The 21,134-nt window shown below is 47.2% G+C and overlaps 1 protein-coding gene across 4 annotated transcripts in view; it reads left to right on the top strand.

The window, feature by feature from the left end:
- The window catches only part of MAP2K4 (mitogen-activated protein kinase kinase 4), a 107,262-nt gene that overhangs the window by 46,277 nt on the left and 39,851 nt on the right, over positions 1-21,134 (top strand). For 2 of the 4 annotated variants that reach the window (XM_063352015.1, XM_063352013.1), the window contains exons 3-4: positions 5,667-5,762; positions 11,610-11,784. In XM_063352015.1, coding sequence (XP_063208085.1) covers positions 5,667-5,762; positions 11,610-11,784 — 271 coding nt within the window. The remainder of the gene's footprint in view (positions 1-5,666; positions 5,763-11,609; positions 11,785-21,134) is intronic. The other 2 variants (XM_063352017.1, XM_063352016.1) reach the window with 1 other exon arrangement.

Below are 21,134 nucleotides of genomic sequence, written 5' to 3'. Positions count from 1 at the left end.
TCTCTCAGGTAAGGCCCCTCAATCCCGGGAAGTTTCCTTGCACGGCAAGGGGGGGCCAAATCTCCTACAGGCCATCTGTATCTTTGGAAAATTCCCCCTTTTTCTCCCCAAAACTTTGGACTTAAATATCCTTTTTCGGGACTGTGTTTGAATGGATTACACTATCTGGGATGGTTTGATGGCCCCTCAGACAGCAATGTTTATTTTGTGATGTCTGGACTCACACTCACTGAATAGTGGTGGGACTTGACTCGGGGCGTTTTGTTTGTTAAAGGCACCGTTTGGGTTTCAGTTCTGGTTTCAGTTCTTATTATAACGCAGTGTTGTGACCACCCCGGGCTGAGACATTTCCACAGCTCCCCCCAGGTTATCCCTGCATAGATAGGGATCCATAAGCGTCTGCCAAGGCGAGATGGAGCTGAGTCGAATGACAGCTCCCTGCATCACACCTTTTGTGTTCTGAAACCATTTTAGCCAGTTGCTCCCATTCAGTTAGCACATAGATGTCTGAGACACACCGAGGTGGGAATTTGCAACATTTCCTAATTCCAGGCATGATGTCTGGTGGCCATGGCGCCTCCTCAGGCCTGCTCTCACCAGCACAAAGGGGCAGAGGCAGAGCTTCCGTCCCGTGTTGCCTGTGAAGGTGTTTTTAGCGATGCTGTCCATGGGTTTCCTTCAGCAGGTACACCGAGATGGTGTCTGAGGAGGATCTCTGAAGAGCAGCAGTTTTGGGTTGACTACCATATCTTTTTCTGCTGAGCTGAATGGTGCGTGGAGGGAGGTGAAGCATTCTGGTTTGGTGGAAATTGGAAAACTAACAGGCAGAGCAAAAAGATGGAAATGTTCATTTTCAAACTGAACCCGACTTCATTTGCCGTCAAACCTGCTTCAGTGTGGCTGCATGTCGGCCCACAGAGAGGCGGTACAGAAGAGCAAATCTGGGTGATGTCTCCCTTGGATGGAAGTGTCCTGTAGACTTTCCTTCTAGTGCCTGCCTTTTAGTGAGATATGCTGCCTACCCTTTGTCTAGTAACATGGGTCCATGGGTGACCTGTGACTGGCCAGATCCTTCCCTGAGACACACAAGTTGGGAGTCATCATCCTTGATTCCATCCATGCTCATGGCAAAAGCCAGGTGCCTGCAGCCTGCTGAGGACCAAGCTCCTGCTTTGGAGGTACCTGTCACGCGCCACGACCTGGAGAAGAGCCAGGTGGTGACTGTGTTTCTTGCTTAGTCAGCTTGATTTAAAAAGCCCGGGTTTATAAACCTGACTAGAGGTCAACACTTCGGTAATAATTTGTGCAGTCTAATGAGGAAGATGGTTTGGGAAATGTCTGTTGTCCTGACCACTGGAGAGTTGGAATCTCCCCCCAGCGTTTGTGAGCTTGGGAAGGGAGTGTGCTGGCTGCGTTTGAGGTGGGGGCCGGTGCTGCCGCTGTTTGAAAGCGCTTCAAGGTTTCAGATGGTAGGGACGGCTTGATGTCATTTAAGAATTTTGGGTTTATTTAATTCTGCTGCTTGTGTCCTGGTGGTCCCGAGGCGGCGCTGAGTCTGGCAGGAGCAGAGCTGTCGCGTTAGTGTTCAGTAGACCCTGGGGATTCCTGAGTTACAGCCCTCACCGCGCATCAGGACAGGCTCATTCGGTCCTGGCATAGCTGCGTAATTCACACGAAAATGTAACTACTGCGATGCTTATTTAAGAGAAGTGAAAGTAGGTCAAGTAGTTTCAGAGTCGGTATCAGCTCCTCTATTTTTCCCCCACACCGTTGTAATAGCAGAAGCATGATTTTTCTCTCCTTTTTCCCTTTCCATTATTTCTAGGTGCTGCATTCCCTAGCAAGGACAGCAGTGTGCATGCTTGTATGCATCTGGTTGTAAATCTTGGTGTGTGGAGACTTTAAAAGCATTCAGGACACCAAAATACCCATATCTTCTCTGGAGGGTTAGAGAGAAAATGGGAGACCACAGCTCCATTCATGCTGGACTTTTCAATAACGTTTGAATCTGTTGGTGTATTTTTCAGAGTATTTTAAGACCCATGTGTCTGTGCTTTACCATTTTGTCTGGTAAATTTTCTTAAGTCCTTCTAAAACTTACACTTCATGCTTTATAGAGAAAGTCTAATGCGTTGCCATCTCTGAGCCTTCAAACGGTCTGATTATCTATGTTCAACAGTAACTTTTTGTGGTTGAGAAGTAGAGGGGAGATCCAGAATGGGAGCTGGTAGTTGCCAACATTTTTTCCCTTCCTTCCTCCAGCGATGATCTTTGGGACTTGAGCTTTTTGATCAAAAATGTCCTATGGCACCTGTGTGTTATCTGTGTCCCAAAGTGCCCCTGGGATCTGTTGGGCTGTCCTGCCTAACATCAGAGGGGAAATCAAGCATCCCCGTATCCGAACTCACCGGTTTGTAAGGCATCCTCTGAAAACCTATCAGATGGTACAGATTTCGGTTAAAATTTATTCAGGGAGTGGGGGATGCTGTTGCATCTTTATCTCAGAGGCTGGACTGCCCTCATGGCCTTTCTCCTTTAGCTTCTTTCCTTCTAGACCCATGAATCTGGCTTTCTGAGCTAGGGATCGATCCAAGGTCGACAGGGGCAGTAGGTGTCCCATCCTGTATGTCTCAGGGTCTGCTCTCCTGGAACACGGATGAAGTGCTGAGGCTGCAGAGAGCCTGTATCCCCACCTTCCTGGGCAAATACAGTACCCGCTAGCTTAACGTGCAAAACTTGCTGGTGTTTGGAGAGGAAAATGGGATGAAGCAGATTATTATGATGTAATGTCTTTGGATATGCACATATGTATATAGTGCACACACAGAGGTTTTGTCTCTACCCTTTTTTTGGATAAATATATTGTTCAATGATTATTTACAAGTAAGAAAGCAGGACATTGCTTACACGTTGATCTGAGTCAGTGCCTGCGCGTAGGAGTGGTCCGTGCTGGATGGCACCGATGATGTAGCTGGTTTCGTGGCTGTCGCTGTTGGACTCCAGTTAATCTGAGATGGTCAGTCACAGATTTTTTTTTTTTTTTTTTTGCCAGTTGTGTGACATACAGAAATGTCAGAAAGGATTTTATACGTGGACCACCACTATTCATATCTGTGATTTAAGTTGGACTCGAACCCTACATTTCCCCATGTGGACCTTGCAAACCACATTCCTGCAGGAAACCCTAATAAACAACTGCCATTGCTAGCTGCGGGAATAAATTTGCTCATTGCTATTCTGCATACTCGGGATCACACCGCATTTCTTCAGAGCAAGAGTACATCCTTTATCTCTTCAGACATTAATCACCACTTTGTAGTAAAATGTCGTGCATTTTTCCCTGGCTACAGAGAAGTGAGATGACTCTTCTGCTTTGTGGGTTCAAACTGAAGGGATCAATCTTCCCTTTTGTCTTCTGTACACATCAAGAAATGGAGAATAAAGAGAGGAGAGTGCGGATTTGGAGACTGCTTCGACCCCACAGGTCATCGTCAACAACTTTTGTTTCCATCCTTTGCATAAATGAGTGACTTCCAGCATGTACCATGGAGGACAGCTGGACTGAATGAACAGGGTGCACCCAGGACAAACGGCTGCTGTGCAAAGAGTTCATGGAAAGGCCACCGTGGTGGATTGGATGGGCGTGATGGAGGTGGGGGTTGGCCTGTGGGGCTGAATTGGTTTTGCCATTCTGGTTGTTTGAGGAACTGACTTCTCGAAAGATTAATTTGCTTCATGGTATATTTGTCAGTGAAAACTACAGACACCTGTGAGATTCAGGTGGATATTCTTGCCTCCTATCATGAAGGTCCCTACATTTTGAGAAACCTCAGAAAAGAGAGAGCAAATGGCCAAGCCCTAGTCTACAGTGGATTATGGCGACCCTAAATAGTCTTCTCTTTGAGCCTGTCTTGATTCCCTCCTTTGTAAAATATGCTTGGAGTAAATCTGGATGAGCAATTGGTCCTTCACGCCCAATGACACTGATACCTTTGCAGAGACAAGTGAGAATCAGTTGAAAGTTGATTGTTTCAAATATCTCTTGCTACAGCAGCGTGAAGGCTGTTGTCCTCTCTGAGGAGCATGGGGGCTTCTCTATAATCCAGCTGGGGTGTTTTTTTTGTCTCTCTGATGTTCTAGGTGGGTATTTCGTACTGGTGAAAGATGGGAAAGGTGATTCTCTGGAACCGTTGGCCTAACTCCTTACAGCAACCTTAATTTTCTGGAAGCATCTTTACAGAGCTTACAGAAAATTACCTCTTGGCCCCTGGAAGTCAGTGGAGAAGACTGAGCCCCACGCAGCCGTCTTGGAGGAGGCCAATGCTTAAAGTCTCACCACACTACTGGACTGTGGAGCACGGGGACATTCAACAGGCGGTTGCTTTCAGTGACCTGTAGGAGTCTGATGTCTTAGATGTCTCTAAAATATGTCACATTTGGTCTATTTAGTCTTGGTAGAAACTCTCTTTTGGTCACCACATTTATGATAGCTGCATCTCTCTGAAAAAGCAATCTTTGTCTTGCAGTTAGGCGATTTCTTTGTCTCCTGTCAGGTACGTCTTTGGCGCTGAATTTCAGATTAAGCCCTGTGATGCAGCCCCAAGGGTTTTTTCTTTAATCCCAAATAGAAAATAAATCCTGCAGGAGAAGTTGGAGAGCTTTTCGCTTTCCCAGACTAGGGTTGGAATTTTATGACATACAGACATTTAAACTAGAAAAATGGCTTGTTAGAGTAGTTGTAACAGAAGTGTTTCATGTAGTTGAAATAACAGTGGTCGTTATCTACCTCTCAAGTGTTTCCAGTACGGAGCTGAGCAAAACCGTAAGTTTACATTGCTGACCGTTTGTAGGTAGCTGCATTGGCCATTTCTACAAGTACTTGAGAGCGTGTTTCCCTGTGCTTAGCAGGAGCCCATCTCGCCTGAGCTACTTGAACCGTTCTGAGATAACAGGTCCTTGTGTTGGGAAAGGAGATTTCCAAAGCTGGACAGTCTGAGGGACTTGGACATCCAGAACCTGATTTCTGTTCTTGGAGAAGTTTCATAATAGTAATAATTCTAATTAACCTTCTGTTTATCTGTTAGTCGCGTGTCTCTGAAGGTAATAAGAAAGGGCATATTTGTTCAGGTCATGCAAACTTACTCGTGAGGAGAGAGGATAAGATGAATCAAGCCCACCTGGGAGAGACCACCAGTCCTAGATTGGTGGATTCAGGATGGAAGCTAGATTTTTTTAAAAAAAAAATTTTTCTTTAGTAATTTCTGCTTTAGAGACTGCAAGAAAACCAGCAGTGATGGTCCCTGTGCAGTGAGGAACCAGCATGTCACTAACACAGAGACATTTGGTTAGCAAGTTGAAAGCAATTATTCATGGTTCTAATCGCAGCAATAATACAATTGGAAATAGTAATTGCCATTGCTGTAAGAAAACAAATTGCTTACAATTTTGTATGTTAAAACACAGTTCAAATCATCAGACGCTGCATTGCTCCCAACGAGGGGAGGTTGTCTAGGCAAAATTTGGAAGCAAAATCTGTAGCTTACCCATTTCTTATGCTAAGCACTCTGTGGGTAGGTGACTAGCTGAGTATTGTGTTATATGTTATTGTGTCATGTGATAACAGCACCATCTTTTCCTGTCATTTTCACAACTTTTCCTGGCTGAAGTGATACACAAGCAACCCTGGGTAGTAATCACATTGTCCCGTTCAGTTTCAAAAGGAGAGAAGCGGACCTCATCCAGAAACTTTCCAGCAGGCTACAGTAAGCTTAACTGTCTGTTAGCCATTGTCAAATATTTTCCATACCCGCAAAAATGGCATCTATTAAAGTAATGGAATTTGTGTCAGAAATAGTGTCATTCCATGGGGTGATTTTTGTGTGATGATAATGATATTGCATCGCAGTATCATTTTGCAAACTATTTAGAGTGTACGTTCAGGTTCTTCTGTTGATTCTTATGGATGTGCTCGTGTCTCTGTTGCCTGTTCTTTCTCGCGTAGGTGCCCACGGCTCAGGAGACGTAACGTTTCAGAAAAAGAGTCGGTGTTCTCAGAAGGGCTGTTTAAATTACATTAGCTCAGTTTTCTCTGGTGTTATTCTGAAATGCTCGAACCCGGTGTAAGTTTTGAATACCCAGCCGTAGTGGGTTCAGCGAACGTGCTGCAGTCTGGCTCGCGTCCAAATCAAAATGAGTTTGGGATTAATGTGCTCAGTTAAATTCAGTACAGGCTTCACCACGATGAATTGAGAGGTTTCCTCAGTGTCAAGGGCAGGTTTAATCAAAATCCGTTATAACTCAGTAGTTTACCAGGGGAGCTTCGTACCAAATATTGACGTTTTAAAAGCCTCAGCCAAACCCCACCGAAGTCAGGGAGACACTTTGCAGCCGTGAGCGTGTGCTGGACCGAGTCTTGAGGGGAGGGCTGTGGAAGGGGCTGTGCCATCTCCTTGTTAGTCTCTTTATTTTAAAATCCTGGAGGGACGTGGAAAGGCAGAGCAATGCGAGGGATAACGCCTGCCACTTGGTCATGGTGAAAGGGAGCAAGCGGGCTCTTGCTTTTAGTCTCAGTAGCCAAGAGATGCAAAACTGAACCCTTTCCTTCCTTTGACACGTTTTCTCTATCTCCTCTTCATGTCTAGGAATCTGTTATTCAATGTAACTAAGCCTCAGGACAGCTTACCTGGGTCAGAGCAAAACCAATTTAGTTCTGCCCCTCCTGAAAGGATGCTGCTGCTCATCAGCTTATTGGGTGCAGAAATGTCTTCTCGTGAAAATCTGAAAGATTTGTGAGAGCATCAACGTTTTCAGCCCTCTAGAGAAAAAAAAAAAAAAGCCAACACAAAAGCCACTTCTTTTGGAGACTTTCCCCAGTGAAATTTAAACTAGGGTTGCTTTTTTATTAGTGTTAGGCGGCAGGATCTGAAAACTGTTTTATAAGTACCACAGACATTGAGACATTGCAGCCTCTCCAGGCTATTTGAAAGGCTCGGTGGAAACACGTTAGCCAAAGTCATAAGCCATGTTTGTACTCCGAAGTTACCACCAGTGCACAGTGTTATTAAAACCCTGCATTTTGCACGGAAGCTTTTCTGTTAGGATTTACTTTTTAGCATTCCTTTGGCTGACTGACCACAGATCAGATGTAAAGTCCCCTTGTGTTGAGCAGCTTTTACCAAACTTGTGGAGAAGTAGAATGTGTTCTCATTAACTATAGTGTAAATAGGACCCTTAATGAGAGACTTCCTAGACGAGTCCAGCGCTAGGCAGGCTTGTGAAGCACAGCTGGATCCAAGTTTGCTTGGATCTTTTTGACTCAGCAGATTTTTTTTATTCATGCCAACTGTAATGTCCAATACCTCAACTCTTGGGCTTCTTTGAGTCCTGCGTAACACTTCGCAAAGTAAAACAAAGAGGAGATAGGTAGCTACCTACAGCATCTTTCTGGCCTTGCTTTATGTCTGATAACTTTAAATTTTGCTTAAAAAATCCACCAACTTTTCTCTGCTTCTCCCCTCGGTCCTCCTTTTTCATGCCAAGGAAATGCTTGTTTTAAAAGGGTTTGGCATCCCTGCGGTTTGGGGCTAGCAGCAGGGCTCGGGGAACTAACACAGCCTGTCCGAGAGCTTTCCAAGGTCTCCGTGGTTCTTCCTGGGAGGTTTCCTGGGCCTCCAGCGGTGGCAGACCTTCCCGTGGGCTCTGCCTGGCCAGGCTTGCAGTGAGCAGCAGGCGTGTGACCCCGTCCTTGGCCCGGCCGCGGTGCCTGGCGCCAGCCGGCCGCCTGCCTCCTGCCAAGCTGGACCCACAAACGTTTTCATTTCTGACAAAGGGCAACTGTTTGGAGGAGTTGTTGTCTTGCTTGGTGCTCCTAATCCCTGGAATAACTGCTGTGACAAGCATAGTAACCATCTGCGCTAAGACCGATACATTGGGGCCTTTCAAGTGCAGTAATCGCAACGACATTCTGAGCCTATATTTTTTTTTTTTTTCTTTTAAAACTTTTCAAAAGCAAGATGAGGGGTTGGAAGCTCAAGTAATCCTGGACAAGTCGTCAGGAGCTATAGTCCCTAAGGCGCGTTTGAAAATCCTACTTTTAACTGTTTGAGGAGTCTCTCACCCTCTTTAGCTATTTATTTTACTTTTTAAATCCTACATGAAGCCCCACAAGTCCATTTTAGACATCTCGATCATTTGGAGAGAATATCTGGCCATTTTTGCCCAACATTCCCAGCCTTGGAGAGATTTGGATTGCCCAGTTTAAAAATGAAATGGTGAGAGGAGGCACGTGTCTGACCACATCTGTGCAAACGAACGAGCACTGACCGCAGGGACTGAAATCTGATCGGCTGCAGAAGCAGGGACTGGGCATTAATTACTTTTCACCTTTGTTAGACACTGTTCTGTGTGGTTACCCTTCTGTTTCTGAAGCGAGCTGTTGTAGTGTCCAGCGCAGTGGGATGCAGGGCAGGGTTTAGGCAGGGTTTTGGGTATTTTGGGGGCATGTCCGCCCCGTGGATTTAAGTCCTCGCGTGTCTGCAGCAGTGCAAATCTAGTAATAGACGTACTGCATTGATAATTTACTGGTTCTTATTGCCTCACTTGGTTTTACATCAGAAAATTGCCATTTGATATCAATGCAGAGAGTCTGTGTCCTACATTTGCGTTTTTTGAGCTGCTTTCTTGACATGGGAATCCCTTGGGATTTTGATTTACACTGAAAAATTCCTGACATAAAGCGTAGGGGTTTTTTGATATGAAAAGTAATCATTGCGTTCCAGTTACTGGCCCTTAGGAAAGACCATGCTGCTTAAAGGAAAACTGCATTGTTTGCATGAGACAAATTAGCTAAATGAGCAAAATCTATATTAAAGTGTCTGTCACTCTGTCAAACCTGTCATTTGGTTACTTGACCATTTCCCTGGGTATTTGAAAAAAGACAAGCAGGAACTGTGATTGCAAAACAAGGCAGATGGCATAATAAATATGTAATGGAAATTAAGCCCAGCTCCAACGCGTGAGGTTTTGTGGATGGTGATGGCACATCTCGATCCAAACCCCTGGAGCTCCGCTGCTCCCCACCAGAACCCAGCTGCGGCGGGCGCTTGGGGCAGACCCGTGTTGCTCCCAGCTCCCATCTTCTTCCCGTCGGCTCCAACCACCCATCCCGCAGCTGCGGGAACAATGGCACAGATCTGCTTTCATGCTACAGCTGGGGAGAAACAGGCTTCTTGTGTAACAAGGAAATAATGAATTCAAATTCGTTTTCTCTTCTGATATAGGGTAAGAAAAGCAAAGTTTCCTGGGCAGAAAAACAGACAGAGGGAAGATTGGAGATGGGTTTAATTGCTTTATTTGAATAAACCATGTCACCATTTGTATTTTTTAACTCTCTGAGAACTTCAATATGACTTTTTTTTTTTTTTTAAACAAGAGATGGAAAGGGTTTACTCAGAAAAATCAAATCTCACATTTCACCCTCCTGGTGACACCTCTCTGCCTTTTGGAACAAGATTTAGCTCTGGATGGTCGTGGCTCTTCGCCAGCTGGCAGGGGGTAGGCAGGAAATGCCCGTTTGCCAGTGCCTCAGCGTGACGCGTGTCACCTACCTTCTCCCATCAAAAGAAGAACTGGTTTTATGGTGCTGACAAAATAGGATGGTCGAGCAGTTAGATAGTGATTCATGCAGTTTCCAACGTAAGCTGCCTGCAAAGACAGCTGGCAAGTCTGGAGGTCGTGTTTCTTTTCCTTTTTTTTCTTCTCTTCTTTTCTTTTTTTTTTTTTTTCATTTTACTGCCTTATTTTCATTCCTTGCTTTTTAGTAAGCGAATTCCATGGAGAACGCCACTCAATGCAGTGTTTTATTATGCACAGGAACTCAGAGATACGTAAATAGTGCTAACAAAGGGGTGCCACCTCTGCCTCCGTGGGCTGCTGTGTCCGTCACATCTGTGCCGTGTTGTAGCACTACCAGCAGGTTTTCCGAATTCTTCCTAAGGGCAGTGGAGGCGCAATGGAGGGAGCAACAGATGAAAAATCTGAAGGTAGGCAGGTTAGAGAGCAGGAAGGACCAGGGCAGGCCGAGCACAGAAGGGGAGAGGAGCTGTTGAGCAAGGCTCTTCATGGAACGGGCCGAGGGTTCAGGACATGCAGCTGCTCAAAGCCCGGAAGGTGCTAAACCAAAGCTTTGCAGAGAAGCTGGAGTGCAGCAGATGAAGCCATCTGAACCGTAGCTGCGCCAGTCAGTTGACCTTTGGATCTGACCTCGTCGCCCTTGCAAAACCCGGGTTCCAAATAAAACCAGTGGAGGTCATGGTTGGGTGTACCATCGCATCCAACAGGGTAGTGTTTGCAGCTGCTGGTTGACAAACAGTCGGTTTATCAGCGTGGAATTGGCTGTAACGTGTGTATTCCTCTGGCTGATGAACTCAATAAGCTTTACCTGTTTGGTTGGATACTTCATGTGTGTTCTGCTCGTTTGGCAGGAACCTAGATCAAGTGCCCAAGAGAAGTGATCGGGCTCCAAGGGATGAGTTTGACAGAATTTCCCTTGTACACAAGGTGGCCAGAAATACCTGTGGGCTTTAATATCTGCATGAGCTTGGTGTGCTCTGTCATGGGAACTGTCTTTAATGCCGTTAATGCTACTTGAAAGTGGGAAACTCAGGCTTTTGACTTACTTTACAATCCAAGAAGTGTGAATCGGCTAATTAATTAATCAAAAACTGAAAATTTGCATGGCATTTTAGGATGACCAGTGTTGAAAATACTTGTGCTTTTCCTACTAATTCAGTGATAGCGTTGCTGTGTTTGAGTGAGTAATTGTGGGCACCTTAAAATAGCCGTTGAACTCTTCTTGGTCTGCTCCTTACCTGGGCACGTCCTGGTGGCTTCAGTAGGAGCAGTGTTTGCCCGAGAACATTAATTTAGGTGTTTGGTAAAGACACACTTGAACAGTCAGTTTGTGTTTTCATATATCACAAGCCATTTGTCTTGGTTTTTATATGAATTATTGGCTCTTTATTTGTTTTTGAATAAATTAAATGATTACCTAAAATGTTGTTTGTTTGTTTTTTTTAAATTAATTGCAGTTTTCCATTAAGAGCAAACTCTTTCTAAAGTCCCCTTGATTCCCACAGAAGATCTTGCCTGGGTCGCACAGACACCCAACTAGAAGGGAGGCAGATGCTGGGACCGTGGTGGTGTAGAGCAGCAGAAGCTTTTGGGAGATGGGGCTGGGGAGAGCACTTTGGACTCTTGGTTCTGCATGTTACCAGATCCTGCTTGAAGCCTGATGTATTTTATGCAAAGTAGAAAGAAAACTGTGTAAATAAGTGACTAGAATGACTCTACTGTATGAGACACATTGAATTTTACACCGCAGCTGGAGAAACTTATCCTTAATTGGAGCTGTGGGCAAGTGTATGTCATTTTTGGTTTAACATTTTCCCCTCACCCCTGCACCCCCTACCCCAACCAAAATCCTTCGTGGAGTTAGATTGTTGCTGTAGCCTTTGTGAACCCCTCTCTTCTAATGTTTAATCAAGTGCTGAAAAGAGAAATTTACAGACTATTTAAAATGTGGAAAAATTGCTTCCCAATATTTTTGACAGAGAGAGACTGAGAACACACAGCATTGAATCATCAGGAAAATTGAAGATTTCCCCTGAACAACATTGGGATTTTACAGCAGAGGACTTGAAAGACCTTGGAGAAATTGGACGAGGCGCTTATGGTTCTGTCAACAAAATGGTCCACAAACCAAGTGGGCAAATTATGGCAGTTAAAGTAGGTGATGCCCGTACTTACATTTGTACTTCAGTCCATTAGGGATGAAATGTGATGGAGAATTAATGTTCTTCCATCTAGCACCCATCTACTGCTCTTTTCTGTTTATTTCCAGTGTAAAGGCTGCTATTTGCTGAAAATGCGTTGTATAATGGCCATATTGTCAGTGATTTGTGAAGCTCTCATAATTGCTTGTGCCCTTTGAAAATGCCTATCAGGAACCTCCTGTTTTGAGGGGATCACGTGTCTCTGGAGACTGATAATAGGGCATGGGCCTTTCACCTCTGGGTCACTGGTTCAGGTACAGCCTAGGTTGGTGGTAGGCACAAGTTGACATCTAATAGCTTCTCGGTGTCTTTAGTGAAATAAGCTAGTGACTTAAAATTTGCTTTTTGTGTAAGTATGTGCCGTGGTGTAGCCTCACCGGAAGAAGCGGGAATGGAGTGGACACCTAGAAAGTGTTTTGCTCTTGCCGAAGTATGATGGAGGGTCTTCGCTTTGTGCTTACCATGCCGGACCTGCTCTGGAGATGGAAAGCTTAGCAGTTTTCTGGACTGTCCACTTTCTACCTTATGCTATCCCAAAAATCACCTTAAAACCAGAAACAATATGCAGCCTCATTTCCCAGCTGGGCGACGTGGAGTAATCTTTGTCTCGCCGCAGTGGTGCTGCACCCTGGGCATCTTTGAGGAGCTGCTTGCCCATGGAGCTGGGCGAGGTGAGCAGCAGCCGCTCTCTCTCTCTCTTGTCCTTTTCTTTGCTTGCTGCTGGCTGGTAGCTAATGGCATCAATCTTTTAACTCTTGATGGTATCAACTGTAAGTGCTCCCACGACTCCCATGAAAGAGTAGACGTGAGCTACATAGGAGTCTGTTGCTCTCATTTCCAGCTCTCTCTGTCTTCTTTGGAATATTCCCTGATCTGATCTGGAAACCCTCACTCCTGCTGGTCTCACGTGCCAGGTAGACATGTCTCAGCCCTAGCTCTACCTGCTGTGAATGCAATTCGTACTTGTCTCTAGTGTGGCAGGTTACTGGAGTAACCACCATCCTTTGATTTTTCTCCAGTAAATATTGACTTCTTCACAGCAGTGGGATCACTGGCCAGGGCTCTGAGTGTTTTGGACCACCATGCAGTGGTGTTTCAACCCGTTATTGAATCCCTAAAAGTCTCCAGTAGAGGCTGCCTGTAGCTAAAGGCTTGTTTCTCTTAGTTGCCTTTGGTGGAACTCGTAGATGGAGTTTGCAGATGGCAGGTTGAAAACCGCTGATGTAGTGAAATGGTGCCTGGGCACCCCCAGCTTCCCAAACCCAGGGTGTGTGACCCGGGTAACTATAGTTGTGCTACAATAATCACGATAGCCGTGGGTAAGAAAAAGGCATACCTACAGCTGCTTGCTTTGTTATCCAAAGCTCTGCAGCGGGTACAGCTGTGCCGGGACAAGAGCTCTGTTGGAGTAGCTAACGTCGCCCAGAAGGAGATACGTCTGCTGGCACAGAAATTCCATTGTCCCAGACTTTGTTGCACAAGGGGTGCTCAGCATCGTAGGATAATCTTATCAGCGTCAAGGGTCTGTGATGCAGGTACAGCTTCCACCTGGGAGGCAGAAGGCACCAATGCCGTGCTCTTGAAGCACACCGTTGGAGACGACGTTGCACAGCATGTTGAGCTGGCTTTCCCAAGGGAAGAGAGGCGGTCTGAGCCCTACGGGGGTGCTGGCCTTGGGGGCTTACTTTTAAACGAGCAAAACCTGGTAGGTTTACAGTGGCTAAACTTTGAAATGCCAAAGCTGTGGGCTGGGATGGTGCCACCTTCTTTTCTCTGAACCTGCTCCACTTGGGCAGGCATGGCTAGGCCTGCAGGAGAAGGAAGGTTGGAGGGTCTGGGCAACCACATAGTTTCTAAAACATTAGTGGCAAGGGGCTGTTTGTCCCAGTGGGGATAAAACATGAAATTGAATGAAGGGAGACCTGTGAGTGGAACGTAACTGAGGTCTCCAAGGCAGCAGCAGCTATGGATGGTGCAGTTATTTGAGATGAGGTTGCAGGACAGGGCTGAGCTTGGACTAGTGACTGCTTCATCCCAAACTACTCAGCCTTTTCTTTCTTTGATTGCTGTTGCTTTTGGGGCAGCCGAGATTGTGCATTAATCTCCCTGTTCCTGCTCTGTCTAAATCTGCCCCGTGGGCCATCCACGTCTGAGGCTGTCCACCTCCTGCTCTCTCTGTCTCCTTTGAGCCTGTGGTGGCTCGAAGCCTTCTGAAGCCCCAGCTCCCCACCTGCATTCAGGGAAACCAGCTGCTCTCTGCGGTCTCTCTCTGCTCTACAGGCAGGAACTTCACTTGTTCTCTTCTCCTTCAGCATAAGGCCCTTCTGTAAGAGAACATCAGGAAGGTTTAAAAGAGGGGTGGTGGTTTGGGAAGAGAACATGTCAGTCTGGTGATCTGAGGTCTTGGCTGTGATCTTAACGACGCCTGCTTGCAACTCCATGGTGTGACACCGTGCTGCATGCAGGGCACCAGGAGCACTGCCCTGCCGCTAGCGGGATTGTGAAGGCAGTGTCCCTGGTTATTTGGTGGTGCTGCTGTCCTGCTCCTGTGCCTTCCCCAAGAGCAACATCAGTGCGGCAGGCACATCATCCTTGGAAGGACATTCAGCGGTAGGAAATAGCTTTGTGGAGGTCACAAGCCAGAAGTTGTTGGCTGTTCTGTGTTGATGAGTGAAACACAGAGATGGCTACAGAGGCTGCTAATTAGATGCAGATAAAATTGGTATGGGGGCCTCCCACAGCTGCTCCTCTGCCCTTCACCAATACCTGAATTTCCACTACCACGGCTGCAAATTTCCAGTGCAGTCAGGTATCTTCCTACCCCGCTTCTGGAAGGGCCGAGTCCTGTTTGCAGCTACCGTGACGGGGCTGCGCCCCTCATGGCTTATCAGCCCCTTCTGTCCTGGGCAGATTCAAATCCTTGTTCTGCCAGCGTGCTGCAGTGATGTTGTAAAGAGCAGGGGAAACGTTACTCTTTCCCCCGAGCTGGAGGCTTCCTCTGGCTGATCCCGGCTCCTGCTGCGCCAGGGCAGCCCGGGGCCTCTGGGCACTCATCCTGCTCCCCTCAGCCTACGCGGCTGCCGGAGTGCACCCTCAAATCCTGTTTCCAGCTTCTTCCTCTGTTTTTTCTTTCAAGCCTGTCATGCCTTGGCGCAAGGTTCCTTGCAGTGTGGTTTAGCTCACCCGGCTACTTTCTCCCCACTGGGTGCGCGTGGCACCAGCGCCGCAGAGCAGCCGGCTCCTGCTGCCGCGGGAGCTCCCCGAGCACAGCCCTTCTGCTGCACTTCCCGTCTGCGTTCCTTACCTCTGCAGGAAAACAATCCCCGAGTGCTGAAATATCACTGAAATAACTTGAGATCTGCAAGCGGGGGCACCTTTTTCTTTCATTTTTCCGTTTTACGCATTTTGGCCTCATCAGCCATCATCCCGGCAGAAGTAATCCTGGCACCTTTAATGGAGGTGTCGAGCTGCTCCCAGGCAGGGCTGCCAGGCCCCTGGGTGACTCAGGAAGCTCTCATCTGTGCTCCAGCGTCAGCGGCAAAAGGAGGAAAATGAGCCTCGTCACATCGCTGGCGTGAAACCACTGCAGCACAGCTTCGGCTGGCCGAGCATTGCTGGGGAGAGGCTCGGATGATGGGCTCGTATCCCCAGTCCTGCTCCTCCCCCTCCTTCAGCCTGTGTCATTCTGTGCCTTTATGAATTTAAATAACGAAAAGGCATTAGTGCCTCTTCTGGAACAGGCTGGAGCAGCTGCTGGTGGCTGCAGCAGGTTGGCTTCGGAGGCAGACAGTTGTAGACTTTGCCGTGATGCTTTTGCATCCCTCACCCTTTCTGCCGTAGACAGCTCTTCCTAGAGCCGTGAGGGAGAGGATAAAGGAAAGAGGAATCCAACTCAGAGGATTTGTATGCAAATTTTTCTCATTTTTGCCCCTGGAAAATGTTGTATTTTGTTTTACAAATCTTAGTAAAAGACATTCCTCTTGTTCATTAGGTCTCTTCCTCTCCCAGATCTTCCTAGAGATGCAAAGTCCCTGTTTGCTGTGGGTCAGTTGGCATCGTGGTCTTCCTCTCACTGAAAAAAACCCTGTTTGTTGTCTTGAGAGTTTATTGGTATATGAGTTCAAGACTCTTCCAGGTGGGAAAGAATCACAGAATCTTCAGAGTTGGAAGGGACCTCTAGAGATCATCTAGTCCAACTCCCCTGCTAGAGCAGGATTGCCCAGAGCACATCCCTCAGGGCTGCATCCAGGCGGGTCTTGAAAATCTCCAGAGAAGGGGACTCCACACCCTCCCTGGGCAGCCTGTTCCAGTGCCCAGTTTTGTCCAGTGCCAGCTCTGTGCAAATTCGCAATTTGCAAGGCCAGTGTGTACTCCTTACCTTAACTCCTCCTTAACTCCTTACCTACTCCTTAACTCCTCACCTCCTTGGCAGGTTTCTCTTCTGGGCTTCTTGTTTTCCTTGAAGAAGTCCCTGCCCTGGCCAGCAGCACCAGCACCAGCTCTCTATGGCGTTGCCTGGTCTGGCTTCCAGTTCCACCCAGAGTCCTTTGAATTTTGCTTCTGGTTTCTTGTTTTCCCTTCAGTCCGTTATAGCCCGGCCTGTGGAGGTTCACAATCTCCCCAGTTTCTTCGCCCTGCGGAGAGCCCCGCTCCCTTCTCGCCATCTGCTCTGCTGCCGTGGCCCCGGGTTTTATCGCAGCGACGTCACAGTATGTGCAGTTCTCCAGCCCCCTTTTGTCTTTACCCTGCAGCATCACCATGTGTCCTTGTCCCAGCTGCCCTGGGGGGTTCTGCATCTTGTTTCATGAGAGTACCACAAAGTCAAGGAACAGGACTGTCTCTGGCACATCAGAGGAACCATAGGGAAGCCCCATTTTATTTGGGTGAAATGGTTTTCTTGGGAAGCTTACCCAGCAGCTGGGGGGTTTCTTTCTGTCCTGAGGTTTCCCTCTGGCACTGGTGATAGTTCACGCCAAAAAAAGTGCTTTACAAGATCCTTGGCATACTTCATTTTTCCAAACTGGTATAAAAATACATAAATGAAAAAAAGTCCAAACTGGAACGAAAGCTGGGGGGAGTGTTCTCCCTGTTGGAGCAGGATGCTCTGCTTTTTACTTACGTAGCGTATGTAATACCTAGTGTGGGGTTTATTGGCCAGGGGACTTAAAACGGCCCCTCGAAGGCTGGGAAAGTTTCTTTGAAGAGTTCACAAGATCAGTATTCTGTTAGATGGCACCTGTGCGGGTCAGCAGCCCGAGCGTGGCCACGGTGTCCCGAGGCCCCCCTTCAGCCCCCTGCCCCACAGCAGGGAGCGCCTCCCTGTTTGGGGTTCAGTATCGGCAGCTTCTGACAGTTTCTCTTCCAGAGACGAGTAGAGTGGTTTGTGCTTTGGTTGACCTTCAAGCTTCTTGCCGTGGCCCCATGGAAACATCTTGCACCTCTTTTTAATGAAACTGTTTTTCTGTCAGAAATGGTTATACCTAGGAGCGTAAGCCAACTGAGGAGAGGGCATTTTTGTCCACCGTCCTTGTGTTTGGTTTTCCCCCACCCCAAAAGACGTAGTGATTTTCAGCCACATACCAGAATTTTCTGTATCTTCCAGTATCTACGATGTAAATCAGCCCAGCTGATTTAGTTCTGCTCTGCAATATTGCCAAGCCTAGTCTCCAGTTCCAGCTAGTGTCATCAGATGTGATCGCTGGTTTCTTGTTGTCTCTTTATCTAGTGGTATTTTTGACCGCACTACAGGTGGTCTTCTGCTTCTTCTACTCTAAACTTGCCCTAAGAACATCTGAAGCAGTTTCAAGATCAGTTGGCTAATTGGAGAAGCTGGCCGGGGCGCTGTTTAGAGGTAAATAAAATTCAGCAGGACGTTAAGCCTGTGAGGTGTCCATAGAAGATCCCTGTTCTTCCTGGAGAAGCCCAGTAAGCTGTGGAGCCATTTTTTGTTCAGAGCGCAGTAAGGCTCACATCATTTTGCCTTGGAGTCAGTGCTTACTCTCTCATCCGTAGCTTTGAAACAGATGTTCGTGTCTTTGGCTTTCACAGATTTTCTCTGATGGCAGCCTTGCAGCTGAAATAGCCTGCTAAGGATCAGATATCCCTGAGAGCAGAAATTTAACATTTATTTACACCTCTGTAATCTCTCCATCCTTACCTGGATGCCTGATAGCCCACAGAGCCCACCAAAATGACCCATTAGCGTATTAAACTCAGTCAAGGGACAAATTTCTCTCTCCTTACGATTTCCCATATGGCTTCTGAAGAGAGTCTTTGGACTTTCTGCAAGCTGGCATTATTGCAAATCATCATTTCCATTCTTTGCACAACTAGGTACCCTCTCCCAAGTTGACTCGTTGTGATTTAGTGAGCAGCATTTTCTTTTCACTCATCCATTCGGGTGGCTGGCTGAGAGCTGGGGAAACCAGTGCTCCAAGCCCTGCTGGTGGTGGTGCACTGGGAAAGGAGCGAATGAGGAGGGGCTGAAAGGAAACGGTGAGGGAGAGCGGGACCCTTACTGCAGGAGGTGGGAAGCTAGTCGTGATCAGTGGAAGACCTGACATCCTTCTGTCAGGGGGAGCTGTGTTTCAGATGGGTAGATAAATAGTCTCGTCCTCAGCAGCGAGTGGGCAAACCCCCTCCTTCCTCTTGGTTTGGTGTCCTCAGTCCTGCCATCCCCCGGCAGCACCAGCCCTCCGGTGACACTGTCAGGCCCTGCTGGGGACACACGGGAGCCCTGCACGCAGGGCAGCACTGTGTGGTCTCCCAGCTCGAGGAGCTGGTTTTCAGTTTGGTGTTCATAGCTTTTTTTTTTTTTCTTTTCTTTTTGTTTTCTTTTGTTCTCTTTTTTTTTTTTTTTTTTTTTTTTTAACTGGTCTCTGCCCACTGCACCTGAATCTTTTCATGTGCGTCTTGGGGCTGGGTGATTTCTGTTTTGGGTCCGGTTTCTGGGATCTGTCTGGTTTTAGGTTTGAGGGTGGTCCAGTCCGCGGGATAACTTGTCCTTTTGCTGTTGACGCTGCCTGGGATGTTGCTCTCAGAGCTCTTGTTCCCGATGTCACAAGGCTTTGTCCTAACCTGTGTTTGTATTAGAAGGGCTGGAGAATTTTCTCCTGGAGGATTTGATGCAGTTCAAATTTGAGACCAACAATGAACTATTGAAAAAGAGACTTTCCATAAGCCTCTACTGCAAAACCTACTTTTTCCATATGTGGCTTGTTTGGCCGTGTCAGTGACTACAGGCAGTAGAGTGACCAGGCTGAGAGGTGTAAGACCTGAAGCTAAGTCAGACCTGTCCATCCCTCTCTTAAATGGTGTCTTCAGGCTGTTGCCTCACCTGGTGTCCTCCTTCCTTGCCATCTCCCACATTCCTGGAGGACTCTGTCTGTGGTAGCTCTGTGGTGTCTTGCTCTCTGCCTTGGAGTTAGGTGGCAGATCGTCATTGTGGCTCCCGTGCTATTTGGGCGGTGGCTGCTTGTGCCTTCAGTCACCTTTTGCTGTTTCTTCCTTGTTTCGCTGGTGAATGCTGGTTCCTTAGCTGGTGAATTGGGACCACTGGCCTGCAGCAGCCTCCCTGGTGCACTCCAGCTAAACAAAGCCATCTTTTCCAGCCTGGGCTGACCCCAGCTCAGCGCTGTGCTGCACGCTGCTCCTGGTATTTTCCCCCTCCTCTTGAATTTGCCAGTCTCCAGTCTCCAGCACTCTTGTATGAGACCTCCCAATCTTGCATCATGTCCTTACCTTCGCTCCCTGAAGCAGGGTTTGTGGGGGAGTCCCTGCTGGCTTCTCAAGGTGTCCTTTGGCTCCCCTGTCTGCCTATCCAGGCAGACTCTGCCCTGTAGTCAACCCACTGTCCATCCTCTGGGTTCTCTGCCTGCCCTTTCTTTTTCTCCCTGGGGAGTTTTTATTTGGGAAAAGGAGGAATCTTTGGGTTCAGTGTTTTTGTGGTGTGCCCTTAAAGCCGCCTCTGCCATACAACATATATTTCACGTATTTTGCAGAGCTGGAGAAGTACAGAAGAAAAGGAAATATCAGAGTGGGAGGAGATGCTGTCAGGGGAAGTTGTGGAGTCTGAGGAGCGTGCTGCAGGGATGGCTGGGACAGGATTGTGCAGATGCAAAGGGAATGCAGAGGGGGGCCGGGGAGACTACTGGGTGACCAGGAAAGAGGTTTTTTGGAGACAGATGCAGAGTTGACACAGACGGGAGACGTGAGTTACAATATGGAGAAAAGCTCCTTTTGGTATTGCTCCTCAACAAAGAGGCGAACTTTTCAGAGGAGCGGGTAGACTAAACTATTCTTCATATAGGTCTCAGCACGGTGGCTTTGGCATCTGTTGTCTTCTCTGGAGGTCAGAGCAATGGTGTTATCATTTCCCACAGTGCTGATAGTGATGACCTAGAAGGAGACATTCGGTCTGCTCAGCCTTTGATACCTGAGCAGGGGGCTGTCGAGCTTCGTGTGGTGTAGACGCAAGACAGAGAAATAATCAAGCTCATCAGGCTTTTTTCAGTGGCATGTCTGAACTTCTGTGAAAAAGACTTGAACCAGTGACCTAGAGGTGAAGCTTTGGAGTTTCATTACTAGTCCCTTGCTCTGTTTGTGACTACAGAATCCCACCCACTCGGTGGCATCGCAGCGTGTGGGTGTGCTGGGCAAAGCTCTTGCCAGTTTGCCCAAGCACTCTAGAATTTGCCGGGAGGGAAAAGGGCAATATGAACGTGACAATTACTAGTCTAGGCCAAACTAGAGCTACTAGAACATAAAGAACGAGTGGTGAAATACCAAAATATCAGGATACACCAAAGGTAAGGAAAATTATAGTGTTGATACTGTCCTCATTTTGTGTGGGTCATGACAAAACAGTCATGCACCATTTCTCAAATGGCAGTATATGAATGGTCAACCTTGAAAGTACCTTCATTTGCGTAGCCTTGTGCTTGCTGATGTGTGTGGTCTTGATGCCACCAGCAGTTGCTCCCAGGGCAGTAGTGTCGGTGGGAGAAGGTGCTGGTGTCTTGCAGATTTTTCCCACAATCTTCAATAATTTTTCTTTCTGGGATAGCCAAGTAGTTTTTCTCCTCAAGAAGGGTCCAGGCTACCTCCGTTGCTTTGGACTTCTTGCAAAATATTTTTTTCTTATATTTTTTTAATGGTTTTTCAACATGAGTCACACCTTCAGGATCACAGTTTTCCTCACTTGTGATTCTAGGAAGGCATTAATTAGTGCAAGATGTTAAATACATCTGTAAAATCACATGAAAAACTGGGGATGGTCTTTTCCATCCTTCGTTTAACAAACTT

This window comes from Chroicocephalus ridibundus, chromosome 14 (genome assembly GCF_963924245.1).
Source record: "Chroicocephalus ridibundus chromosome 14, bChrRid1.1, whole genome shotgun sequence".
Taxonomy (NCBI): domain Eukaryota; kingdom Metazoa; phylum Chordata; class Aves; order Charadriiformes; family Laridae; genus Chroicocephalus; species Chroicocephalus ridibundus.
The sequence above is the reverse complement of the archived record's forward strand: the minus strand, read 5'-3'. Positions and strand labels throughout refer to the sequence as shown.